The sequence below is a fragment of the Melanerpes formicivorus genome, unplaced genomic scaffold, assembly GCF_026170545.1.
Source record: "Melanerpes formicivorus ecotype bairdi unplaced genomic scaffold, bMelFor1.0.p_v2 SCAF_62, whole genome shotgun sequence".
Classification (NCBI taxonomy): Eukaryota; Metazoa; Chordata; class Aves; order Piciformes; family Picidae; genus Melanerpes; species Melanerpes formicivorus.
Genome location: NW_027142414.1, coordinates 2,336,979 through 2,363,967, shown reverse-complemented (window position 1 = coordinate 2,363,967; position 26,989 = coordinate 2,336,979). Strand labels below are relative to the sequence as shown.

At 38.4% G+C, this 26,989-nt stretch overlaps 1 protein-coding gene across 7 annotated transcripts in view; it reads right to left on the bottom strand.

The window, feature by feature from the left end:
- PCNX1 (pecanex 1) overlaps positions 1-26,989 on the bottom strand; it is an 89,042-nt gene that overhangs the window by 13,644 nt on the left and 48,409 nt on the right. For 5 of the 7 annotated variants that reach the window (XM_068162139.1, XM_068162133.1, XM_068162134.1 and 2 more), the window contains 22 exons: positions 25,350-25,567; positions 24,155-24,308; positions 23,422-23,454; positions 22,256-22,427; positions 18,955-19,065; positions 18,364-18,455; positions 17,000-17,109; positions 15,195-15,300; positions 13,817-13,909; positions 12,133-12,283; positions 11,027-11,168; positions 9,571-9,748; positions 9,077-9,185; positions 8,138-8,267; positions 7,057-7,115; positions 6,132-6,347; positions 5,484-5,737; positions 4,465-4,695; positions 3,079-3,179; positions 1,661-1,811; positions 1,277-1,507; positions 607-881 (listed from right to left, as the gene is read on the bottom strand). In XM_068162139.1, the coding sequence (XP_068018240.1) occupies positions 607-881; positions 1,277-1,507; positions 1,661-1,811; positions 3,079-3,179; positions 4,465-4,695; positions 5,484-5,737; positions 6,132-6,347; positions 7,057-7,115; positions 8,138-8,267; positions 9,077-9,185; positions 9,571-9,748; positions 11,027-11,168; positions 12,133-12,283; positions 13,817-13,909; positions 15,195-15,300; positions 17,000-17,109; positions 18,364-18,455; positions 18,955-19,065; positions 22,256-22,427; positions 23,422-23,454; positions 24,155-24,308; positions 25,350-25,567 (3,317 nt within the window). The remainder of the gene's footprint in view (positions 1-606; positions 882-1,276; positions 1,508-1,660; positions 1,812-3,078; positions 3,180-4,464; positions 4,696-5,483; positions 5,738-6,131; positions 6,348-7,056; positions 7,116-8,137; positions 8,268-9,076; positions 9,186-9,570; positions 9,749-11,026; positions 11,169-12,132; positions 12,284-13,816; positions 13,910-15,194; positions 15,301-16,999; positions 17,110-18,363; positions 18,456-18,954; positions 19,066-22,255; positions 22,428-23,421; positions 23,455-24,154; positions 24,309-25,349; positions 25,568-26,989) is intronic. The other 2 variants (XM_068162135.1, XM_068162137.1) reach the window with 1 other exon arrangement.

Sequence of the window (26,989 nt, the reverse complement as noted above, 5' to 3'; positions counted from 1 at the left end):
AAGAGTTTGTACTGGGTTACTGAGGTGTCACATGGAAAGGGGATTGTATTATCATCACTCTGGTTACTTGTTCTTGTTCTAATATACAGGGCATTTATAAACATCCATGAAATAATAAACAACAGCAAGAGCTTGTGTTCTATGTATGAGCATAGTCTAACAACATGAAAATCAGCACTTGCATGCAAAGTATTTGCCAGACTGGAAGCCTACCACAGTCTTGATTCTGTAAAGACAGTACAGATAAACAGCAAAAGTGATGGTACTGAAAAAACCCACAACAGTACAGAAGGTGCATTGTCTCTCATTATTAGATGTGACATTAGAAATGAAACAGTAGGTGTTGCATCTAGACTTCCTGTCCTGTTTTATTCTGAGGTGTTATTTACATACTTTGTGGTGTATTACGTATACATCTTGAAGATTAATCCTGTACCAAAGAAGCTTCCATATGCTACAGATGTGCCTGAAACCAAACTCAAGGCTTATTTATTTGTATGTGACTGAATATTTCATATTATGCTGTAATGGACATGTATGAAACTAGTTAACAGAATAAGAGAGCATGAACACACCCAAGTGAAAAACTCATTTTTCCCAGCTTACCTGTGCCATGTAGAAACTATGAAGTTTCTGATATTTCCTAAGCTGATAGCTCCCCCAAGAATCTCTCTAAGCTGTTCATGACTATCTGAATAGGAAGTAGTTAAAGGTGAGACATAGATTGGGTATCCAATTGGCTGGTCACAAGAGGAGTTGATCATGTTCCTCAGAGCTTGTTTTGCATTTTGGATACTTCCTCTTTCTGGATTACGATTACGCAGGAAAACAAGCTCCTGCTGCTGTCCTGCCCACAGGCCTCGCACACACTCCTTATTCACCTGCAAAAGCCAAGCAGAAAGGCTGCGTCAGAAAGGGAAGCAATGAGAGTGTGTGATGATTACTTTGATTTTCCTAGGCCTGCATGAGTTTATGTAATACTGCACTGCAGAATGCAGGCATTCATATTCCCTAATGTAAAATTAACTGAAGATACCCTTAAGAAAGGTGGACTCATGGACACAGGTTGCAACAGTGAGAACAGTAAATCTACGAATAGAATTAGAAGTAAGACACTAAGTTTTCTGGTTAAACTATTCCATTTTATAAGCAGCAGCAATCCTAGCAATGATAGGCCAATAACAAAGTAGTAATCACTTGCAAAGTAGCCATTTGGTATAGCTATTAAAATGCACCACAACATAGTGCCATGCTGGGGATCAGGCACACAGCTTACCTTAATGACCCTGAAGCTGAGATACCGCTTATTCAGCATAATGATTTTATATTCATTGGTGCCATCATCCATCACATGGCGCAGAGCAAGGAGGGAAGGAGAATTGGAAAGCACTGCACTGCGCCAAGCAGGGTCCCCTTCATGTGCTATAACTAGATTTTCCTCATGGGTTGTTATGGCTTCGTAAAGGACAGAAGGATCATCATATTCATCTGGAGAAGTGAAGTGATCCTGTTTCCAAGAAGTAAGGTATGATTAACATTTCAGCTGTAACTTCAGATAGAAATCAAACATTTCACACCTCCAAGTCTCCCAGACATTTTTAAAAGAACAAACACACAGAAATAAAATGAATGGAACACACCTTCCTGTATAACCTCTCACCTGATGTAGCTTAAGTGACATCCGTATTCCAGGAACCACTACTTTCCTCAGCAATTCCATATCAGCAAAGATCCACTCATCTCTAATTGAAGATATACGGAAGTCACCCTTAAACAGGGCATGCAGGCCATACAAGAAGGATTCCAGATTACTGTTGGGATGGGGGGGGGGTGGGGAAGGGGAGAGAGAAGGGGGAAAAAAGAGAACAGCCCAAATATTAACAGAAACAAACACATCCATATCATTTACAGGAGCAGCAAATACTGAGATTTACAGAGAAAAATGTGTGCTTTCCTGTACAGATAACTTAGAGAGTAAGGGAAAGTGTAAGAGTAAGGATACACATTTAAGCAAAGCTTGGACACTAGGTGGCTATGTGGCTACGTGCACTGAACAGGTAATGAATAAACCATACATGCAAGAGGCTGTTTACATAGACTAAAGTCAACAGAACACTGAAGAAGGCCTGACTTCACACTGACGATTTTTAAAGAGAAAACCTTTCAAGGAACTTAATACTACAGTGTACCCATTAGCAATGATACATAGCTTCACTTGTGGATGCTTTAGTACAGTATAAAAACCTTGACAGCTTCCTCACACTTAAAGGCATTATTTCTTTTTACTAAGCTAACTGAAGAGTGTGTGGGGAGAGGGGAATCAAACATACTCTCGCACATGCCTATCTCCAAGACCTTCAGAAGGAGACTGGCTGGTACACTTAGGAGAATTAGTCAACAGTTTCCCTTGAAGTAGAACAGGTTTTACAGCCAGCACCTAGGTGACCAATAGATTCCATGTCCAATTATGCTTGGTTTTATTTTCTTTTTCAAAAATCACCCTGTGATTTCTTAAAACACACAACTGCATTTTATATTTGCTTTCCAAAGTAAGTTGAGGTTATCATTCTGCAAGAAACAGGCTGCTATACGATGACAGAGCTGAGCTGAAGGAGATTTGTACAAGACAACTGCTTGCCATGGAGCCAGCTGTGAAACTTGTCATAATGCTGTGATCTAAATTCCATGAGGACATGCGTTCGTCATTATAAGAAGCTGCCCTCCTCTTCTTCCTATTTCTATACAGAAGGCATACTTGCAGCAGGAACTGGAGCTCACTTTCAGAACTCAACCAGTTCTTGCTTTCTTTTTTTGCCAGTTATAACCAGTCCTTATCCACACCACAATTCTCACCCTCCATGAGCTTGACAAAACAAAGTAACTCAAATTCCAATTCTCCCTCTTTTGCTTGCATTTCACTGGCTGTTATAACAAAGACAACTTACATTGTGCATATATATCCTGTTTAAAGAAAGCTGATATGAAATATATTTCTTTTATGAATGGGTTCTCATCTAATAACTGAGCTAGGAACACAGGAATTTTCAGAAAGGGAAGCTTACAACAGTATTTTATTACCTTGACATATGATGTGAAGCTGTTCCCAACGCTCTCCGCCCCAGCACACACAGTCCGTAACACAATGTTACCAGGGGTGAGTCTTTACTTGAATCCAGTGGCTTGTGGTAACAAAAGAAAAGAATAGTCAGGTGAATGAAGCAAAGAAAAACCATTCTGCCAGGACTAAAAAAGTCCAAGCACATATGAAGGCACACAGACTCCAGCATATCAGTTACTCTTCTCAGAATTTCCATAAGAATTCCTCTTTAAAAGTTTTGGAAGTACAGGCAGACATAGGGCATGCAATGCCCTAGGTAACAAAATCATTCAAGTGATTAAACCTGATTGTCAATACCTACACAAAATATTTCACAAGACTGACTTGGAGGGAAACTGTTTTCTTTGGCTGCTGTTTGTCATTTGACTGCAGAACACTTCAAATCTTACCCTCGTTAAAATATGCTGGGAATTAATCTTTTACCTCCAAAGTAAAACTGAACTCTGAAGTCTCAGATCCTTCATTAAACACAAATTTCAGTTACATTCCCATCCCTTTAATCTAAAAAAAATTCCTTATTTCACAGGGAACATTACTTTTGAGTAGATCTCACAAAGGGTTTTTTTTTGTATAACAGTAAGAAGGCAAGGCATTCCTCTACAAACACCCTGAAGTTCTATTTAAAAGGTGGAAAGATTTGGGGAGAAGAGACTCATGTATGGGATGATCATTTTCATAAGCTGACAATTCCAGTGGTCTAAAGGAAGGGTACAGCATAACCACTAAGAAAGAAGTGTTCAGCTTTATGAGTTGGCAACCACTACTTATCTTCTCAGGGTTTGTGTTTTGCTTTGGATTTCTTTCAAGTTAGGGTTGATTTGTAAACACTGACACCTGAGCACAAAACAGCATTTCTATAAATCTACACTTTGTGTGTAGCTAAGTGCCTGACCAAGATTCGATTCAACCGGATTTTGAGCTGGTAAATTAAAACTCATTAGTGAACAGGTTAAACCATACACTACTTACAGAATTTAAATTCACATCTCAAGGGCAGAAGACAAAACCCAATAAACTACAAATTAATATTCTGATTGCAAATCTTTACTATAAAAACAAGATTACACCCCTCTAACTCAAACCAACTCAAACCACAAGAAAGTGACCATGAGAGTGGTGAAACCCTGGAATGGGTTGTCCAGGGAGGTGGTCGAGGCCCCATCCCTGGAGATGTTTAAGCCCAGGCTGGATGAGGCTCTGGCCAGCCTGATGTAGTGTGGGGTGTCCCTGCCCACGGCAGGGGGGTTGGAGCTAGATGATCCTTGTGGTCCCTTCCAACCCTGAATGATACTATGATACTATGATCCTAGAACAGGATGTGGCGTTCCTCACAGGTTTGGACTTACCTTTTCTCTTCGAGAGCAGCAATACTCTATCCAGTTCAAATATATCAAACAGAAACTCTCTCTTGAGATCCCTGCCAGACGGTGGTCATAATCCTCATCAATATTGGGGTTAAATGTTGGGTCTACATCAACATAATTGCGGTCTGTGCACAACCGCAGTCCTTCCTGCATTGTCTCATTAGCTAACCATTCCTCTAGCTTGGGGGATGTTGTGACATAATAGATGATTCCCTGAAACAGCAGCAGTTAAAACCATGAGTCAATAGTGCAGTAAAAAGTCAGCAATCTTAATTGTTTCTACTAATTTGAATTCTTTTCCTGGTACTGAACCAAACTGACACATGGTAGCGTTCACTACGCTCATGGATGCAATAAATTTGCACAGAAACCACAGCACAGGTATGTGTAGTGTCAAGACTTCTGAAGCATGCATTGAAGGAATAAGGAAAAGTAAGGAGGATAGGAAAGGACTCTAATTTTGTAGAAAAACAAATACTTCAGATTTTTTTTCCTCTAGTTAACACAGAGGCTTAGATATGAAATTTCTAAATCATTTAAATGACAACTACAATACAACATACTTTAACACCCTTGTGTTCAGGGGTGGGAGGAAACACAATAATGTGTAAGTGTCCTGGAAATATTCTAACCTTAACATTTTCAGCTTCCTGAAAGAACAGATCTTATGAAAGATGTCAATTAGTACACTAATTATCTGTAGGGACTGGAGGTCTTGAGTGCTCCTACAGCTGCAGGGCAAGGATTTATTACTTTTTTTTTTTTGAGCAGAAAGTGTCTGCTTTCTGTTCCACACTACAGAGTCATTGTCATGTTCATGGACTCGAGTATCAAACAATCTGTCAAGCAAGCTCAGCCCTCTCTTGATGGTGCTCATATATCTGTAATTTGTATTACGTTCTATGATCCTCATATGAAAGACATCAGAAGTTCAAGCCAACCATCTCCCAGATGTAATCCAGCCTCCCTCCCCACAAGGGCTGCATGAATTTGAATCACACCTTCACATAGTAAGTTGTGAGAATTTTCCGGAGATCAAAGACTTGAAGCATGGAAGCTGCACTGTTGTCAGTGATGCTGTAGCCCTCCAGAACATACTTGGTCACAAGTACCTCCCAAGCCAGCCAACGCTGCCCAAAGGCAGCATTAAAGGAAAGCATGTGAGGAAGATGGCCTGGTTCACAGCAACAAAAACCTTCATCTTCCTCTACACCTTCAGTGATGGCCTCTACTTCTCGTTGCTGGCAATAAGTTCCTTAGGAGAAAATAAGAAAGCATTGAACACTTTATATGATTCCTTTACTGTTGACTTGTGGTTTAAAGCATTTAGAGTCCAACTCATGTCCAATTAATACAGAAGTGTAAGAATTTATCTGCCAATGAAAAAAGATTCAGACAATCTATTTTACCACATTTTAGTTAGGTGTCTCTAAGAATTAAAATGTGGTAGCCATGTTGCACTAAAATGGGAAGAGAAACTTCACATCAGCTCTGCTAGAGCAAGCCAGTATTCCTCACATGTGACAGGGGCACAAAGAGGCTCCATGGCCCATTTGCAAAGCAATTAATTTGTAACTGAACTGAAAATAACCTCAGTTTCCTAAGCAAAATTCCACTTAGTACAGCCATTAAAAGTGTAACACACTCACCTCTGAACTCAAGCCCCCTCAGCTGGAAGGTGACCAAGCCATTTCCTATCTCTATAAGGTGTACTAGTGCATTGAGGTAGTCAGAGGCTAGGATGAAGCAGTCCCCAGTACTATAGTTTCCCCACCGACCCAACAACAAATCTCCACACAGGCTGTGCTGAAGGGAACGGGTTAAATGTTCATAGAAGATTGAATTCAGGTTGTTATCATCTGAACCTGCAGGAAGATTGGATTTGGGTTATTATCTGAATCTACAGAAAAATATCAAGCTTGAATGTCAATTACCACTTCACACTGAATCCTATACTTCTCCAACAGTATCTCGGAAAGGACTGTTACACTGGTCTCATCACCGTGGCGTTCAGCCATCTTCAAAAAACAGTCTGGGTGTTGTGGGTTTTTTGTTATTTAAGAATAAAAGACTAGATTAATGCATATTAGAATTAAAGAAATAAACCAGACATGCATAAAGCTAAAGAAAACTTGTGTGATAATCTAAAGAATAAAACAAGAGAGAGACAGAGGAGAAAGTAACAGACAGAACAATAGAAAGGTTGGGCACAGGTAGAGACAACGAAAGGGCAAATTGATCATAAATACTATAAAAGTCCTACAGAAGTCATTTATATTTGACAAATCCCAGAACTGTAAAACACCCCAACACCATGGAAACAAAACAAACAACAGAAGAGCCCAACAACAAAACCTCATCTCAGTCAACCCAAAATAATTCACCACAGAACCCCCAAACCAGCCACCAGAATAAACTCCACCAGAAACACCTCATCATGCCAAAGAAAACTCAACTAACCAAATAAACCCCACTACACTAAAAAACCAACCACAACCAAAAAAAACCAAAAACCACAAAAACTCAAAACCCCCTGAAAACACGAACACACCATCTTCAATCTAGGAAAGCTACCTGGATTTCGATCAAGCTGCGAAGCCAGTCTTGTGTTTGAATGATCCACACGCTTGGTGCTGAAGACAAAATAAAGCATATTCAACACAAAATTCATTACTGTAAGAAAATTTCAAGGAGGAAACTATTAACAGAATAAAAATTGCTTAAAAAATATTCCACTGAAATACTTTCAAAAAGTCAATTCAAAATAATTATACATGCCCATTTGCTGCACTTCTTCCATCCAAAAAAAGTATTTTCTGCCTGTGACAGAATTATGATCCAATACCTAAGAGTTGGTCCACAACCAGGTGGACCACATACCTAAAGATAAAGATGACTCTAAGTGTACATGTTCTCTTAGATAATCACAAAGCCTTAGCTATAACAGACAAAACCAATCAATCCAGGACAGCTAATATTCGAGTAGACTTCATTGAAAGGGTAAATTTCATAATATTAATTCATTGCTTGAAGTTATTACCTTAACTTTTTCACGTAGGAGCTGGAGCACTGTATTTCAACTATTCCGGTGTTAGAACATGGGGGGGGGGAAATCACAACCCACAATAATACACCACTTAAATGAAAAATTTCTTTTCCATGAATACCAGAAATATCTATTCTTACCCTGTGTTGTCTAACATTTCACTAGTCTGCTACTCCACCAACAATGGTGGACTTGGGAGAAATAAAAGATAGCGATGGATGATCTGACACGAAGAGTCTTACTACTCATCTTACCTTGATCAAAAGAAGTTTACTTAAAGGAATTTTTTTATATTGAGGTTAACTAGTTTTAGCTGTGAAATGAGCAATAATGAACATGTGTCAAATACAGTTATGACTTACCCCCCCCCCCAGCTTTTTTGTACATAAATTCACTGTGATTAAAATTGCACTTTGCAATTATGTAACTCTCATCCTAGAAAAAGATTACTAGGATGGCATACCACATGGAAAACATGGGAAGTAGTCCTCTGGGGAAAAAAGATGGCAGCGCTTTGAGAAAACAACAAAACACTAAACCAACATGTTTAGCTACAGTTATATTTTTCAAAACAAAGGACAGAAAATTCAAGGGGCTTATGTCACCTACTTGTAGTCTCTTTCCCAGAATTTGACAGGCCTGGCATATGAAGTGATGAATATTGCACTTCCCAGAAAAGGATTCAGTGGAGTAGAGAAGAAAGCTGACACAGCTGCTTGGACAAACAACATTGCAGAATCTGGATAACAGAATTAAGGAAAGTGAAGCAACAACTGCCTGCCTTCCTCCCCAAGCTCCTGTGATAGTACCTGAAACAGGCTGCAACACCACTTAAGTGCAAAATGAGATCTCTGAAAAATTGTATGCAGCACAGTATCTTTACCCTACTCCAGCAATAAGGGGATGACTTTTGGTTTTAAAAAGAGCAACAGGTGAAAATTTGGCACTAGACATAGTGGTCATTCCCAAATTCTGCAGAAAACACTAACTCAAAACTCACAGAAAAAAATCCATTTGGAAGAGACGTTAAAGACCATCCAATCCAGCCTTTGACACAGCACTGCAGGACCAACACTAAACCATGTCTAAGTGCCAGGCCCACACAGTGCTTGAACACCTCCAGGAACAGTGACTCCACCACTGCCCTGAATAGACCATTCCAATATTTGATAACCCTATCAAGCTCCACTCACATCAGTCTACAGAAACTAAAAATACAAAACCTAAGGAACTAAAGCCATAGTTAATGGCTCTTGAAAAAGGAAATGACTGTCTACAAAACAAAAAGCCACCTGTGTCATTAAAAAGCTCTCTCTCATTTTCATTATGAAATAATTACTGCTCTACTTTGTTCAAAGCAGAATTCTATTCCTACTCTACCTGCTACTGTATTTATTCATAGCATTGTAGCAAGGCAGGAATTGTGTACATAAATAGCCACTACACAAACATGTTCATTCAGCCCATAATAAATAATCCATTGTAACACAACATTCAGAAGTTATATATACACATGACTTCAGAATAATCTGTGTTTTCAAAGGATACGTGGCACAGCAAACGGCTGGGCAAAAGCATGGAAGGCAGAGCCCCACGTGATCTGCCAGGGAGCAATGTAGGTATAAACAAATCTCAATTTATAAAAGAGTTCCCAAAGCTACAAAAACAAACAAACAAACAATTTAGTGGTTTGGCTGAGAATCAACATGATTTACAGTACACAAATATCCTTAGGAATTTACTGCCCACCCTAGAGCTCTTCTCTACCACAAACCTTAAGATTTCTAAAAAGGTTATAACAATTAAGTAACATAATATACACTTCATTGTTCTACCAGCAGTAAGCTCATAAGAGGCTTTGAAAACTACACATGCTTTCTCAAGCTAACATAAATGCTTGGAGAAGGAGACATCTTAGCTGCCTTACAGCATATTAATGACAGTACCAATAGGATCGACCTGGAAGATTATCTGTCTATTAGGACTATCTAGTTTCCCTTTTGGATGACCTTGAACACCTAGAAAGAGAGGGGGGATGTTACCTTGCTGAAGAGAATGGACATGAAGAAGAGATCTAGCAGCATGGTCTCAGTAAAACTTTTGTAATCAAAAGTGAAGAAGAGCACTGTGAAAATAACAGTGACATACTGGCACGTTGGGCTACTGAATGACGAGCGCAGTAACTTCAAGCCAGCTATTGTGATCATTAAAGCACCCAACCTGTGTAAGAAATTCACACAAAACAGTTACTTATGTGCTGTTACAAAAATAGATTAAAAAAAAATGTCAGTGTTCTCATGCAATGACAATCTCTTCAAACTCAAGGTGTAGATTTAGAGTAGGGGTATGTGTTTAGAAACAACTTCACTTAAAGAAAGAAGTGTGTTTCAAGGTTCCTAGCAAAGTCTTGCTATCAGTATTTTCAAGCCAATCAAACTTCAAGGATTGGTATAACTTGTGCTCTGAACAGACAACTGTGTCTTTAAGGCCCTAAATAATGAGATGTAAAAATGGTACAAGTGCTCTAGATCACATAGATGGTGCTAATGAACTCTGGATTATCACCATTTCATGCATGACCATACTGCTCCAGCTTATGTTGGGGGAACTGCAGCTTAACACTAAACTTATGAGATATCAACTGACTGATCCAAGAGTTTAATGTTAGTGTAATGTCAATATTCCTCCCAAAGGTCTTGAAGTGACAAGTGTAATGGACCCAAAACAAAAGCCAGGGATTATTAAAGTTCTAAAAACCCCACATCCAACACCAAATAATTCCCAACAGCTACCCACAAATACATATTCCATTTTGTTTCAAGATTTATTTTCTCTACAACAGTTCTGTTCTAAATTAATAGAACTTCAAGTCCAACAAGCCACCCGATCATTGTTCTTGAAGGTAAAAAATGCAGGGTGCGTTACTGAACTCTGAGTTGCTGAGACAGATGAAGTGCTGAAGTAATTATAACTTAGGCTCAATTTGAGAGGAAGTGTGCAATTCCACCAGATAATACTTAGGGGCTAGAAGGTCTGAGGAATTCCTTGAGAGCAGAAAGGTGCAGATGGGCTGCAAGCTGGCACACCAACTCAGGGAACATTACACAAGTCTTAAATTCACACCTGACAAGATACCAGAAGGTACTGCCACTATCTTGAACTTGCAGTCTGGGTAATCCTATCAGGCTCTGAAGCTCAACAAGGAAAGAGTGGTATCATGCCAGAAGATAATTCTGCACCCTGCAACTGTTATAGTATACATCATGAATTGAATCGTTTATCTTTGTGCGGGCTCCTTGTTTAACACCGCAATACTCTGTCCAGTTTAAGTCAGTAAGGTAACACGGTTCTGTAAGACCTTTCAAATAGATGAAAACTATTTACACCTTTCCTTAGTTTTAAGGCAATAGCATTATGTATCTTCCCACTGAGGTCAGAACCCACTAGTTTTCCACCACAGCCAACATACTCAGATTACTTGGTAGCTTTTTTACTTACTCAGTATCCAGTTTCTTTGGACTAGCAATATTCTTAGCACTGCTACTAAGCTCATTGAGGACTATCAGTGGATAGATAACATTCTTCTCTACAAAAAGGAGCCAAATGTGAAGTTTCTCAAACCACATAACATGTGCAGCATCTATCAAGATACATTAAAAACAAGAAATCGGTTTGCACTGTCAAATCACACTCAGATAACAGAAAAAACAGTTCTTGATCCAAATACTAACTGTATTTTCATACTGGACTTCTATAGTTTTATCTAACCAAAAATAAAAAGAAGCTCCTTCATAGCTGTTGTTGGTAGAGTCTTTCCACTGTTGAACATCCATACAAAATGTATTGTGATACAGCAGTTTGAAAGCTATCTGCTTACTACACAGGAAACAAACAGGATTGCCACCTTTTAGAATAGAATAAACCAGGTTGGAAGAGACCTTCAAGATCATCGTGTCCAACCTATCATCCCACACCACCTAATCAACTAAACCATGCAACCAAGCACTCTATCAAGTCTCCTCCTGAACACCTCCAGTGATGGTGATTCCACCACCTCCTTGGGCAGCTCATTCCAATGGGCAATCACTCTGTGTAAAACTTCCTCCTAACCTCCAGCCTAAACCTCCCCTGGCACAGCCTAAGACTGTGTCCTCTTGTTTTCCATAATTTCAGCATTGCTACTGATCAAGTTGTCTGATATCACACATTATCTCTCTTGCAAAAGGACATTTTCCAACCACATTTGAACTAACGATTTCTGATTTATGACTAAATATAGATGAGCACATGTAGCCTGCCAACACAAATGTCTGAGACATGAGAACTTCTTTTACATTTCTACATTGACTGCAAAATATGTACCAGGATTGCTGTGTTCCAAATTAACACAAATGTAGTGTTATAAAGCAGTACAAATATACATAAAGTGTCATGAAATCAAAGAGTAAGAAATTGAGAAGCTAAGACATTTCTAAATTAGATGTCACTAAATACTCCATGGTGAGAATAACAAGGGAAAAAAAAGAGTAAGTTTGTCAATCTGGGAACACAAGTTGGCCAGCAACCACAGCAACTTCAAAGAGAGTGTCATGAATGATACTTACTTCGGACTTCAAACTGATAGTATTCCTTGGTTTTCAGCAGCGGGTGAGAAAAGCAATGCCAAGGAAGTTGCTTTCGGAGTTGAGGCAGAACATAATGGTTCACAAAGCCTACCGTACCCACCAATGCATAGAGAACATAACTTAAAATAGGCTAAAAAACAGAAGAATTGAGTAAATTAAGGCTTGCATTTTATAATTAAAATCACACTCTAGCAATGCAATACTTTTTTACAGCGTCTAGGCAGGTGCTCCTGTAATAGTAAGTTGTGAATATCTTTCTGCACAAGTATTACTGTATTACCAAGTTTAAGATCAAACAAGAAAAACCTGTGAGAGAACAAAAACATTCTATCAAATTCCAGTGAGCTGAAAGGTATTTTGAAGTAAAGGTAGCATACCAATCTCCCTTCACAGGCCATTGCCTCCTACCCACCTGCCTTTTAATTTTACAAATAACAAGGCTATTATCCTCTAAAGCCCAAACTAAATTTACATGTTCATCTCCCAGATAAAAGGAGATATAGAAAAAGCAAAACCAAATCATTAACCTTAGGTTCTCAAGAAGGCAAATAAGAAGTCTCCCATCAAGACCAAACCCTTTCACAGAAGTCACAAAACACTGCTGTATTAGTGTGGTATGGAGACTGGATTCCAAAGTAAACACATTCTATGGGTTAAACTTTTCTCTAAATGTCTAGACATGTCATAGTAAAATCAGCATCACATTACCTTGTCATATGGTCTTTACTAAGAAATTATGTGAAGCTTCAAACCTGTTGAATAATACAACTGGTAAGAAGCCTATAACCAAGCTTCTCAAATGCCTGAGAAGGCAACACTGGGAAGGAGTGCTGAACCCCAGCCACACAATACAAAAGATGTTGTCCTTCAGAAAAAATCCCCTTGAAAGCCTAAAGCTACCTAAATGCACATGCTTTTAAAAATCAGTTTCTTACTTCAACTGTAGGCAGCAGCAGGAAGGTAAAAACTCTAAGATACACATAAGAAACTCTCATTTGATGTGAGGCTGTTCATAACCAGCCAAATGTTCCATTAGAGGAACATCAAAATAAGAAGTCAACAGTTGCAAGTCTTCAGGCAAATGCCTTTACTCAAAAAAAATTCAAGTGTAGGATATGGTCCCATGTCGTCATTGCCAATTGGCATCACACATACACATTAAAAGCATGTGAAACTAATATTAGCTAGACTCACAATCAAAAATCTTGAAAAAAAATAAATCAAAAGGCTCTTTGAAGTCCTGGAGAGAACCATTCCAGTAAAGGGGAATTTCCCTATACTACAAACAGCTACACTAGCATGCAATTGCTGAGTCAGCTTCCACATCTGAATCACTAAGAAATAACCTTTTTTCTTCAAATTTCATTTTTCTTCACTCCAAAATGATCCTGACACTATTTGAGAGAGATGATACAGAAGAGGGCATTTTGTGTCAGAGACTACAATAAAAATCCAGAATGTAAAAAGAAACTGGGAAAGAAGAGTTTTTGAGCACATAAAACTGGAATGTGAAGATCTTCAGTCACATGCTTGTTATACCATACATTTAAAGACCAACTAAAACTAGTCAAATCATCTGATGCACTACCAGAATTAAGTGTTCTATCTCATTAGGAGTGTTTGTATACAGAAAACACATGGCAGACAAGATGGAACACTTTACCTGTAAAACTGTAAATACTGTGCTGACATGAATTGCAAAATAGAGGACACCAATGACTATACACACGATCAGGTCAGACTGCAATCGCTCACTCTGGGGAGTCAAAACAAAGAGTTGTTTTAGAAAATGCCAGTTTTGGTTATTCTCTTTGTACTCTTAATGTCCATCAGCAGTAACAGTTAAAAGTAAAGATTTTTTCAAATTACATCAGTGTTAGTTACATCAATAGAAGTTATCAGAAATTTCACAAGATAAATCTTACAGCTAAGAGCATTTGTTCAATGAATTAAATGGAAAGATGTATACCCGAGGTGGGGCACGAGAAGTTAATATTCTCAACATGTTCCCTAATTCTGGACTGTGAGAAGCTATAAGGACTCCCTGACAACACTGATAAAAGAGTTAGGCTAACCAAATTCCTCATTCATGACTAAGAATTTATGGATCATTTAAGAGCTCTGGAAGAGAGCTACTAGACAGAACTAACGATCAGAACAACTAGGCTCTTTAACCTGTTTCCCCTCACCTTTGTAGAAGGGTAAAAGGACAGCTCCGGAATGAGTTTGAGTTTTATTTTGCTCTTTAAAAATTAAGACAAAAGGCTGTTAATGAGCAAAAAAACGCGGAATCAAACAATGCCAGATGCAGTCACAAGGGGGCAATACATACTTAGGGGTCACTACAACTCCAAGTCTACCAAGTTCAAACCTATTCCCACTGTAAATACAGTGTTAACATTTTCATCCCAGAAAATCATTAAAGGATTAACTATTATGAAATCAGCCAAACAATTAGACACAGCAATTACTGCTGCAAGGCTTTAACTTCTTGGGCTATGACTTCAAGATCAGTAAATCCTGATTTAAAAAGCACTGGAAGGAAAAAAAAACGACATCGTAATCTTCAAACCCCATACCCGCTTGGAGACTAACACCACAGCTTCAGAGCTAAAGAACAGCTTGCAGATCCTCTAGTCATTCTTTCCTGCCAACTGTTAGAGGAACTGCAGTTTCTCTGCTCTAAACACCTTTTGCCATCATTACCTCTTTCCCACTAAGTTCTGCACTAAAGGAAGCATCATTTATTATCAATATGAACTAGTAGAAAACCCTGAATTCACACTAGTTCTCTTATGTTTCCTTTAAATAACTTTAATTACAATATAAGTATTGCAGTCCTGTAGTACATGGTTTCATCTGTAGATGTAAAGGAAATGTTCTGATAGCCATTCTAATCAATGAGTATTTTGAGCTAAGCAAGCTCCAGATTGATTCTATACAAATCCACATATAAGTAAATCCTTAGATGGAATAAAAAAAAGCCCTTTCAACAAAAGCAACAACAATACCAAACAAAAAATCCACCAAAGGATACTTACCACAGAATTTCTAAGCTTTTCAGGCAAAGGATCTTTCACTTCAGACAGAGGATCCTCAGGGTTTTTGTCTTCAGAATTAGGAAAAAATTTTGATTGCACTAAAGAGCTTAAAGACAAAAAAGAACCCACTGAAAAGCCTGCCTTATTCTACATGGTTTCAGAAGAAAAACATAGCCAAAAGTTCTATTACAAGTTGATTATGAGAGGGGACAAAAATTATCCTGACATATTAGTGCTTTCACATAGCAAAGCAAGTTTACAAACATGCTATCTCCACCTTGTAAAAGGATGAGTTCTCTGGTTCCACACAATGACCACCATTAAAGATGAGCAAACACATGGTGTTCAAACAGTCTCCAATACCAACAATAAAAACATCTCGTGGATTTGAACTGGAGTACTTGCTCAGTATTTACGAAACAAAACTTTAGTTCATAAATAATGGAACCAAAATGTAAGTTGGTGCAAAGTTTAGAAATGGTCTATTTGTCAGCAGAAATTAGAAAAATCAAGAACTCCTTGGTTTAATTCAAACAACACCAAAAAAGAAAAAAAAAAATATTAGAAAAAATTCTCTGTGCTCCCCTGATGAGTCTTTGAATTAGCCATGCTGACCAAACTGATTTCTTAGCACACCTCCCTGGCACCAAAGCTCAAAATACTAATACCTAAGATTTTAGGAAAACAAGTGCAGCACAAGTTAGCCATACCCAGGTATCTTGCATTCCCTCGATCTGGTGACAATGCAATACAATATACATTGCGTGGTACAGAAATACATTGTTTCATTCTATAAACAGCTCACTATGGAATGAGCCCACGACCTTCAAAGGCAATTACGTGCTAATCCAGCTAAATAGGTGAGCCTGAAGGTCAAACATAAACATCCAGTCTATAGCGTTCAGAAAGAACAAAAGAGCAGGTACCTAGGGACATGGACTTCATACCAACTGAGTAAAGTCATCTGAACTACGAGTACAGGACAAGGTTTAGTTATCAACCCAAAGATAAGCACTTTCCTTCCATGTGAATACTCAGAAATCATTAATCTCCCTGTTCACTGAAGAGGCTTCTCACTAGCTACCCCAAACTGCTGCTTATCAAATTCATCCAACATTATGGCTAAATATAAATCCAAGTTCACGCTCCGACTAATCCAGGTATGTGACTAAGCCTCTATTGGCTAGGCTGTGGGAGGTGTTTCTCCTACTGGAACTAGTTTGCTTTACTCACATAATTATTAACTGAATCAGAAACTGTCATCATCAGATCAATACTCCAGAATAGCAACATGAGTGTGTTTCCCTGTGCTAGTTGGGGATGTTCACCACAGAAACAGATTCTGACTGTTTTGTGCCTGAGATGAAGTTATTTGAACGAGTGCTCTGAGCACACATTCAAGAACAAAACACAGTAATAAGTGGAACCGTTCAAAAAACCTGCATGTGGGCTTCAGCTTACACTAGTTCTTTGAGCACCTCTTGAAATACAGATGGGGTACAGGTTGTTCAGCACAAATGCATCAGCAGAAAGATAGCATCTGACTAGCATTTTGGAGAACATCAGCAGGCAGTTGAATCAGATTTTGGCACACAAGTTACTTGGCAGAAGTCACAGAAGTCTGTTATTAATAAGAGGGACTAGGTGCAAAAAGTGACAGTTTCCAACCAGTGAACCAATACCATGCTATTTTTGCTAATGCTGACAGCTACCAGTTCAAACAGTACTAATCTCCAACATTATTTATAACATTCTCTTGTGACTTGCTTTTTCCTTGAAGAAGGGACACAAACTGAGTCACTTACAAAAGTACAGAAGGATCACTACTTTGTCTGCTGAGATGATACGATATTGCCACTAACAAACCACAAAATATGGAGAAGAGAACTGGAATATGCTGCCCATCCCAAGAATCCTGGAGAGAGAAGGAAAAAGTTAATTAAAAGGAAGCAACATATAAAACACCTAATGTGCAAGAATTGTATCCATCAATCATAGCAAGACAATGGAAAAAATCTACTACAATTACATAAAAATTAAACAGGGCTTCTAGCACAAAGTACTGTTCAGTATTTACTCATGTCTAACTACAGATCAGAAACTCTCACAGGAGGTACAACCTCACAAGAGGTAAGCCTACATTATATTTATCTTTCAGTCATCAGTTGCCACAATCATTCTGAAGAATTTCCTGCCTTCCTTGAGACCACAGGTTCCTAGAACTGAATATAGTCACTTCTTAATTTGGAAAGGTATGTGTTTTTGACTCAGATTTAGCTTTTTTCTCATCTGCTGAATTCAGATAAAACCAGTGGTTTTGTTTTCATCATCTGCAAAGGTGAGAGAGCAACGCTTTGCTCGAGCTGGTTTGTCTTGAACAGATGCTTACAAAAGGCTAATGAGACAAATGCACAATTTCACAGTAAGCTAATGATGTTCTGCAGGCAACAGCCTCACGGGAGTGTTTCACCTAGCAACTTTTTTCTGTGACAGAATGGAAAAAAGCCAGTCAGCTTTGAGTTGGAAGGCACAGCATGGTACAGCTGTGAGAGCATTTGATTATTGACACAACTGAAACCAAGAAGCTGAACCAGCACCATGTTTTTAAACAGAATAGTATTTCAAGGAAGGAAGAGCTGTTTGGTTTACAAAAGATTTCCCCCATTTACCAGCTAACTCTACATTTTAGATAGGCACATGTCTTCACTTTGACACTACAAAATATTTTGTCTTCTTCACAAGTGAAGACTAGCTTGAAGAGACTATTTCTGGTTTGCAAAGCTGGAAGAAAAAGTCACCTGAGCCATTTTGAGATTAAACCTACACTAGGATTTTTCTAGAAACAAGGCCCTTGAGGGTTTTTTGTTTATTTCTTCAAAAACTAATGTAGAGGGGAACTGATGATAAAGCTTGTGTTTTCCACCACTGCACTCTTAGTGCAGACACAAATCATACACCTTTTAGAAGCAAAAGATCTGCTTTGCTCCTACATTGTGCCCCCTTTACAGATTAAATGTATGTATCTATCTACACAGCTAAACAAGTGAAAAAAACCTACTAAATGAAACTAATATTTCTAACTCACACTTTGCATATTTATCCAAGATACAAGCAAGCAGAGAACAAAACCCAAAGCATTCATGTCTGCTGTGTTTAAAGTTTTGCTCACCTTCAGGGCACCATAGCACAGTCCATACAACAATGCTACTGCCACAATACTACAGATAAAACTGTAAAGTGCTGCAAGCAGGCTTGTGGTAGCTAAATATCAAAGAAACAGAGAAAGAAAACAATGTCGTATAATCAGGTTATACTACAAAATACTTCAGATTAAGAAAGATATTAAGAAAGATATACCTAATTACAACCCCACTCTAACATTATAAAAAAAAAATCCAACCTACAGCAACTACTTCCATTTGACCCACCCCTTCCCCCAAATTATTTTTCCTTAAAGACCAGTCTATGTGGCTTTATTTGCCTCTTCATTTATTGAACAGCATTGCCCTGGGAATGGGTAGCAACTGCAACAGAAAGCAGCAGAGGAAGAAAGTACAGTTCCTGACAGACTTACCAGGATAGTAATTCTTTTTCCTAGTAACCAGAAGAACTGCAGCCCTTTCAAAAACAGTCAGTATTCTATGTTTAGAGAGTAGGAGGAATGCAAACAGTTTAATCATTAAATTGTTTAGCTCGCCTACTAATCTGATGGCTACTCTTAACTAACGCTTTTGATGCTGACACAAAACACACCACTCACCATTGCCACCAAAGACATGAATATCCAGCTGTTCACAGAGATACATCACAAATGTATTCACCTGAGGCAGGAGACCAATGAAGAATACTATAGGGAAACATAGCGTAAACACTATGGAAAAAGCAAAACAAAAGCAGTTAAAGAGTGGTGAACATGAATAATATTGCAATGTGCTCTTCAGTTTAAGTCCTAGGGTATTACGTACACCCTTTCACTTAACATCACTGAAGTATTTCTACTATTACTTCTAAAGAAGACATCCATTATGTAAATCTCTACTTCAGTGATGCAGAACTGACTATATGGAGGTTACAGAGACCAGGAGTCAGAAGTTTCCTGTACTTCTGCTTTGGTCACTGTACAAATGGACACAGGCCAATTCAGGCTTTCCATTTTTATTTATCAAAGATCAGCTAGGAGCATATATAGATGAGAAGATTTCCAAGTTTCCAGCCATTTTAAGTGTGGTTTATGTGAGCCTAACCACCTATCTGCAGTCACAGGAGCAAGCTAACACCAGCCACGCTGAAGTAAAAGAGGCCAAGCATTTCACCTCTGGGTTTTCTGCCACTAATAGCGTCTGGCAATTTTAGTCATTTTCCCACCCCATTTATGAGAATTTCTCATCCTAAATGATGTTATTTATTAATTAGAATTAGTAACTCTATGAACCATTAAAGCTTCTAAAATTGCAGGACCTAAGAATACAAAGAAATACAAATCCTACTTAATTTTAATACAGAGAATGGTATGTCCCACCCTGTACCTATCATTTACTTTCTATCTTAAGGAATAAAAGATGCAGAAGTAACTTTTTACACAACTGTTGAGTAGTGCAGACATAATTCACCAACAACAGCATATCATAAATTCTTGGAGACAGAAGGGTCAAACCATGAAAAGAAACCCAGTAGGTAAAGGTGACAGTTTAGGAAGGACTGAAAACAAAATTACAAGATAGACCTGGGAATACACAATTTATACATAGTCCAGGAAAAAGCCAACATTTTTGAAGTCTGTTAACAGAACTGCTCCCAGTGGGGACCACCTGGGTCAAAATGGAAAATAACTGTTACAAATGTGAAACAGGTTTAGATTAACTGATCAAGTCCAGTAAGTGGGGTACAAAATAAATTATTTATACCAGTCCTCACTTGTCTGTTGGCAAGGACACAACAATTATGCTATCTAACCACCCCACTTGCTTTGCCCTGCACCTGTGTTGTTCTAGTAGCTATGTCTGGGAATGGGAAAAAAGAGCAGCTGAGATTTTTGCTTTGTGCTAACAAAGTATGTTTGCTAGCTGCCAGCTTGCTTTGCAATACACACAAAGCTTTCCAAAACGGTGCTTCAGCAACATTAAGACTTACTCCAAAGGCAAAGCTGTGCATGTCTGTGGGAAGACTAGGGGAGGTTTTTACTTCAGTTTGTTTTGGTGCTGTTTTGGTTTGGTTGGATTTTTTTTTTTTTTTTGGTAAAGTGAGAGCTGTCCTGGAAATCTGATTTATATTGGTAGAAGTGCTAAGAAATATAAACCAGCTAAGCTGGTAGAAGACACCCAAGGACAACGTAACGATCAAAACACATTCAGAACTTTTGAATTTAATAGGTTTTAAAAGATTGACGTGGACACAACCTGGCAAAGATACCAGCATGTCATTTTAAAACTGGAGAAGACTCTTTATGGTACAGGGACTCAAAGTAATGACAAAGGGAAGGCTTCTGCATTTGACAGAGCATAGGCAAGGGGAAATGAAACTAGTTTTGTATCTTGAATGACTCCAAAGTATCTGCTGTCTTGGCTTGTTTTTCCATCATCGATGCAAAGTGAAGTATGACATATAGATCAATAGAATTTGTAGAAAAGCACCTTTAGAAATTGTGAGCAATGCTCTGTTCATAAATAAGTGGCTTAGATTTTTTTAAAAACAAGTGTATTCAATTTGGATTAATTGCTAGGTATTTTCTTCCTGCTCCAGAGAGGCCATTCAGTGAAGGTCACCCAAATAACTTTGCTCCATTAAAAGAACGCACACAGAGTTCCCACAAGAAGACAGTTTTGCAATGTTTACATTCTGTATCCTTTCTATGGGCTCTGCCTGACATTACATAGCTATTTCAATAAATTTAAGTAAACAAGGGAAAGGTTTGCTGCTTTCCAGGGGCTGGTTTGCTGTTTGGGATTTTTGGGGTATGTGGGGTGTTAAAGGCCAGCCTTATTGTGAATGCACAGTGCTGTTCAGAATACAATGGAAATACCTCATACAGCCCAAAATTATATTTTTAGTACTGCTGATAAGCCTGTTCTGAGAGGAAACAGATTAAAGCAGGATTTAATTGGTCTGAAATTTTGTTGGGGTTTTTTTTTGTTTGGTTGGGTTTTTTTTAACTGTGACAGCACTATTCTCTAAAGGTTGTGTTTAGCAATCAGATAGAACTCAAACTTATTTGCCACAAGCCCCTCTAAGGAGTACCTAAGAACCCAGATCAAATTAAGTACTGAGCAGCTAGGTCCCAGCACAGGGTAGTGCTTCCAACGCCAAACTAAGAAGAACGAACAGAAGGTTCAAGGATGTGAACTAATACTAGATAATCTAAACACTGATTCCACCCCCCCATGCTAGTTGACATTTCTGCCATTTGTTATAGCAAAGCTACAGAAAGGAGGAACTTTCCCATAAACTTCAGCATAGTTACAAATATTGTTTCTAAAGGAAACTAAATAAACTGCATGTAAATAGTGGTGATGATACTGTTGGGTCAGACACAGCGTGGGGAAAACGAACCAACCCACCCCAAAACATTTCTGTAGAATAGAATAAACCAGGTTGGAAGAGACCTTCAAGATCGAGTCCAACCCATCATCCAACCCACCTAATCAAGTAAACCATGCAACCAAGCACCCTGTCAAGTCTCCTCCAGAACACCGCCAATGATGGTGACTCCACCACCTCCTCAGGCAGCCCATTACAATGGGCAATCACTCTCTCTGTGTAGAATTTCTTCCTAACATCCAGCCTAAACCTCCCCTGGTGCAGCCTGAGACTATCCTCTTGTTCTGGTGCTGGTTGCCTGGGAGAAGAGACCAACCTCTGCCTGTCTACAACCTTCCTTCAGGTAGTTGTAGACAGCAATAAGGTCTCCCCTGAGGCTCCTCTTCTCCAGGCTAAGCAACCCCAGCTCCCTCAGTCTCTCCCATAGGACTTGTGTTCCACACCCCTCACCAACTTTGTTGGCCTTCTCTGGACACGTTTCTATGGTGGTGAAGCAAACAATTCAAACCTGTGAAAAAGCCACTCACCTATAACTAAGTCCCTGGCTGATAGAAGCAGCAATGGGTTGGTGAAAGCCATTCCATACAACTTGAATCTTGTTGTAGATATGTTTCTGCTGCCATAATCCAACAGCCAAATAAGACCACAACATAAACAGAAGTATACAGGCCTACTATAGGCTATGATACGATTATGACCCTGTGGGGAAAAACCCAAAAAGAACCACTGAAAAAAAGGAACATTTGTTTCATTAGCAGAAAAAGGAATTGTTACTCTTCTGTTACAGATAATCTCAGAACCAAAATTATTTGTTGTTCATCAATTAATGTGCTGTCACCTCAGCATAGCTTTAGGGTTTTTGTTCAGAAAATCCTTAATGCTTTGGCTTGCAGTGATGTGTCTTCTTTTCCGGCTTGGATACAAGGACACAAGATTTAAGGTAGACTGAGCTTATTCTCTGCTAAGTTTTAAAGTACGTTTCTTGCAATACTAAATGCCAGAAAAACTGACTAGGCTTCAGAAGCAAGAGATAATATATTCACTTCGAAGAAGTAATTACAGTTTATGACTCAGATGCTGCTCCTGCTGTAAAAGAAGTTATAATCTGCATTTGTGTGTTCATTAGAACATGCAACTTACTACCTAGAATGATATCAATTACTTTCTGCAGCACAGCAATGCTTTTTCCTATCTTGTTTAGGACAAAAATACTTTGACTTGGCAATGTATAGTAGAATATAAACACACTGTGCAACACTAGCACATTAACATTTCCATGCTCAAATGTTAATGATTGCTAGAGCATTACACACTCAGCCTAACAGAGTAAAAAGATAAGGCTGTGTGCGCACTAGGGCAACTGAATGATCTACAAGTCCAGAACAGACCAAAGCTATCTGTTCACACGAGCACAAATTACAACATAAAGAATACTCAGTGTGACAGCTGAATCCTAAAGATTCATCAAAAGCCCTATCATGATATGGCTCCAGAGCAAAACCTGGGAATGCCATGAAATGATAAATAAACCCAAAGCATATAGGAGGAGAAAAATAGCATCAGTTTCTTTCTAACACATTATGACTATGTAAGCCTCTTGTGCTTTATGAAGGTAGAAAGAGAAATGCCCAAAGACTAAGCCAAAAAGAAATTCTCTGTGTAAGTTTTACACCTGTAGATGCCCATGACTTACATGTCGAGGGGAAGAAGAATCTGGTTGAACGCTCTGAAAGCAAAATGGAAAGAGCAAAGTTAAACCACAGGTAAGTGTGTGTGGACGGAGGTAAATGCACTTAAGTTTTTTATCTTTGGTAATCTTTTAGTGGCTACAATTAATTTTAAAATCATCAAGGCACGCTACAGCCTTCAAATAGCACAACACAGTAAACAACAAAATCTGGTCAGAGTATACATTTTAGAGAACACCTCTTTAACACTTTACTTTCCTTAAACAATGTGTTATACACTCATTTTAAGAGTAATTTATTTCCTTATGGTTAGGCTGTTAGGGGGACAAAGTTATTCTTACATTACAAAACTGCTGTTAATGATTGTCCAATAAAACCTAAAATTCTGGTTAAAAATATGCTTAGATATAATTACCTAACATGAAAGCACTGTGTGTGTGTTTTTTAGTGCATGCACCTCAACCCCAAAACAATAAAATTTGAAGTTGCATTTGTAGACTGTTTTCAATTAGTAAGAATGTGCTCCTCTCTGGGAAAAAAGTGCATGAGAACAACAAATAAAGGGTTATTTAACAAACATATGCACAACCATTCTAGGGAAGTGACCTTGCATGACCACCTATCAAACCTTCCTTGAAGCTGGCCTTCACAGTTTCTCTTTAAAACTCTACGTAACCTGCAACTCCCAACCAAAGTTATTTGTATTGTTTATAGATAATGAAGACAGAAATTAAATACCTTCAACAGCGAGTACTGACAACTGGCTATTACCAGGCAGAACTGGAAGACCCAAATATCCTTGAAAAAGCCCTCTATAAGAAGTACAGAGCCCAGAAATGCAACTAGAATAGCTAGGATGACAGATAACACATTTTCAAGGATCTCACGATTCCTGTATTAGAGGGAGAAAAAAAAAGATAAGAGAATTAAAAGCTAACTACATCTAGAAAAAGCTGCAAAGGAACAGTTAGGGTCAGAAAGTAACACAATTTATGCTGCTGGCAGCCAAGTAGTTAAGACTAGATTTGAAGTTGCATAGACTATACTAACACCATTGTCTTTCAGTAAAAGTACCAGGATTTCAATGATAGCCGAAAGCAGTAAGCGTCTTATGGAACTGAACTTTAAACAGCAGAAGATAACTTCAGCAGGTCACTTCAGAAATAACTCAAATGCTCAACCAGAAGCATGGTCTGTAAGGTAAATCTAGTCAAGGTACACAGCCTGATTACAAGCCTGTAAAAAAACATATATGCATGGTATCTGTACATACTCTGTCACTCATGATTTTGTAATGAAGAACTAAAAGATACTCTTGCTTGGCTAAGACATACCAAGTGGAAGAAAAGAATTCCATATGATATTGGTAGTACACAGCAAGAGAATTAATAGCATTTCTGCCTGGACAAATTACCAAGTTGTTTACCTCTATGAAGTTTATTACCAAATACTCTCTATATTCCAAAAGCTCTTAACTGAACAAGTATTGTATTCCATTAGTTAAATGCAGCAGGGACAACAGGTTACAGTATTAGATGGCCCTTTGAAAACGTGCTTTGGAACAGCAGATAAACTCTATTTGCTGAAATAATTGAAGTGTGTGTGAGGTTCTGAAGTTTTTTAGAGAAGGTTATTTTCTCACTTTGAAGATCAGCAACAATTTTTCCCCACACACACAATTCAAATACATTACTCTCCCACTCATGCAAAGTGAAGGTTTCTTATTCCCTTTTCAGCATTGCCAGAGGGGGCAAGAAAAAAATGAGAACAGCTTTCATTATTTTAGAAAAAGTGCATTTTGTGTTTTCTTTCACCTTTCAGAGTGGAGTAAAATCAATAAAATTCCTTATGGATGGCTTTATCTATAGTGCTCAGTTTAGTTACCATTTTTCAATCCTTACTTCTGAGGTCTAGTAACATACAAGGTTCTCACCTATCAAATAAAGCCAGAAGAGTTAATCTATCAAAATTGATGCTAATCCAAAGCTTAGGCAGGATCCAAAAGCGATAGTACTGCTTGACTTTTTGAGCTGCTTCCTCTTGAGGTTGCATGTGGTCCTGAAGGTCAGGGCTCAGGTCAATATCTTGCTGCTCCAGCAGATCTGTATCCATGGTTAGCAGCCTGTTCAACCTGATCTGAGGAAGAGAAAGCTAAAAGAAAGTGAGTATTAATAAAAGCTTATTTTTTTTATATCACTATAGTATACTGAAAATTGTTTTGGAATAAATTGCTACAATTATTTTAGTTTCACTTTTGAGAAATTTCTCTGTGTAACAGTTCCCAGGTTTCTCAGCACTTCACAGAGGAAGTTCCACCTCAACATGAGGGTGACAGAACAATGGAACAGGCTGCCCAGAGAGGCTGTGGAGTCTCCTTCTCTACAGACTTTCAAGACCCATCTGGATGCATTTCTATGTGACCTGTTTTGGCAGAAGTGTTAGACTCAGTCTTCTCAGGTACCTTCCAACCCCTATCAGTCCTTAAATCTATGATTCTACATACTTTTCCTGTCCTTATCATGGCAAGTGAATGGCAAAAGCAGTGATAGTAGTTTGTAAACAACACTACTGTTTGGCACTTCAGCAGATGCTTTTTTTAAATGAAGTATGAAAGTGTCTTCCAAACACATATTCCCATTAACTTCAAAAGCTTCAAATTTGAAAACAAATAAACTGATATGTGAACAGGAGTAACGTATACTGCAAGAATAAACCAATTCTGAAGTTAAATCACTACACATCTCTTACAGTCAGTCTGCATGTACATCCAGGACAAATGATGGGTTTTTTGCATGACAACACATATCTGTGCATCAGCTGTGAAATTCAAACTTGCTATGTTTAGAATATATATATACACTCAAAGACAATCTGAAAAAAAAAAGCTCTGCCCTAACAGGACAAGCACTGTTTATGGCTGACTATTTCACACTTATTTTATACTTTGTCACTCTAGAGTTCTCTTGAGGTCACAGTGACACTGAAACCATAAATGACATTAAGGGGAGTACTCAAAAGGCTCAAAAGCTACTATAGTATGTTTGTGTGTCATCTAACCCACTTCATACATTTCATTAACACGTCAAAAACACCTTAATGCACTGCCCTTTATCCTCAGACAATACCATCATTAAGATGTCATTTGATGACAATTCCTCACAATCTTAAGCAAAGAATAAAAGTGAAATATTTATGGTGGGTTTGTTTTGAGGGCTTTGAGTCGGTTGGAGTGAGGTTGGTTTTTCTGTTGTTTTGTTTTGTTGTTGTTTGGGGCTTTTGGCTTTATTTATCTTCATGTTTAACATTCAACATCTTGTTTTTGGAAAGTCTCATGACTCTGTAAAGCACCACTGTACTGTAATTACAACTTCATTTCTTAAGGGGCAGAATCACCATCTTGTAACCTTCATGACACCCACAATAAATGTAGTGGACATTTCTTTAGGCACATGTGCTAAGCTTTCACAAATAAACGTCTGCCTTAAACAGAGCCATTTCCTCCAACACTGACAGACCAACAGCACATAACAAGCAATGCAGCCTGTTTTTTTGAGGATTATTTTTGTGGGGGAT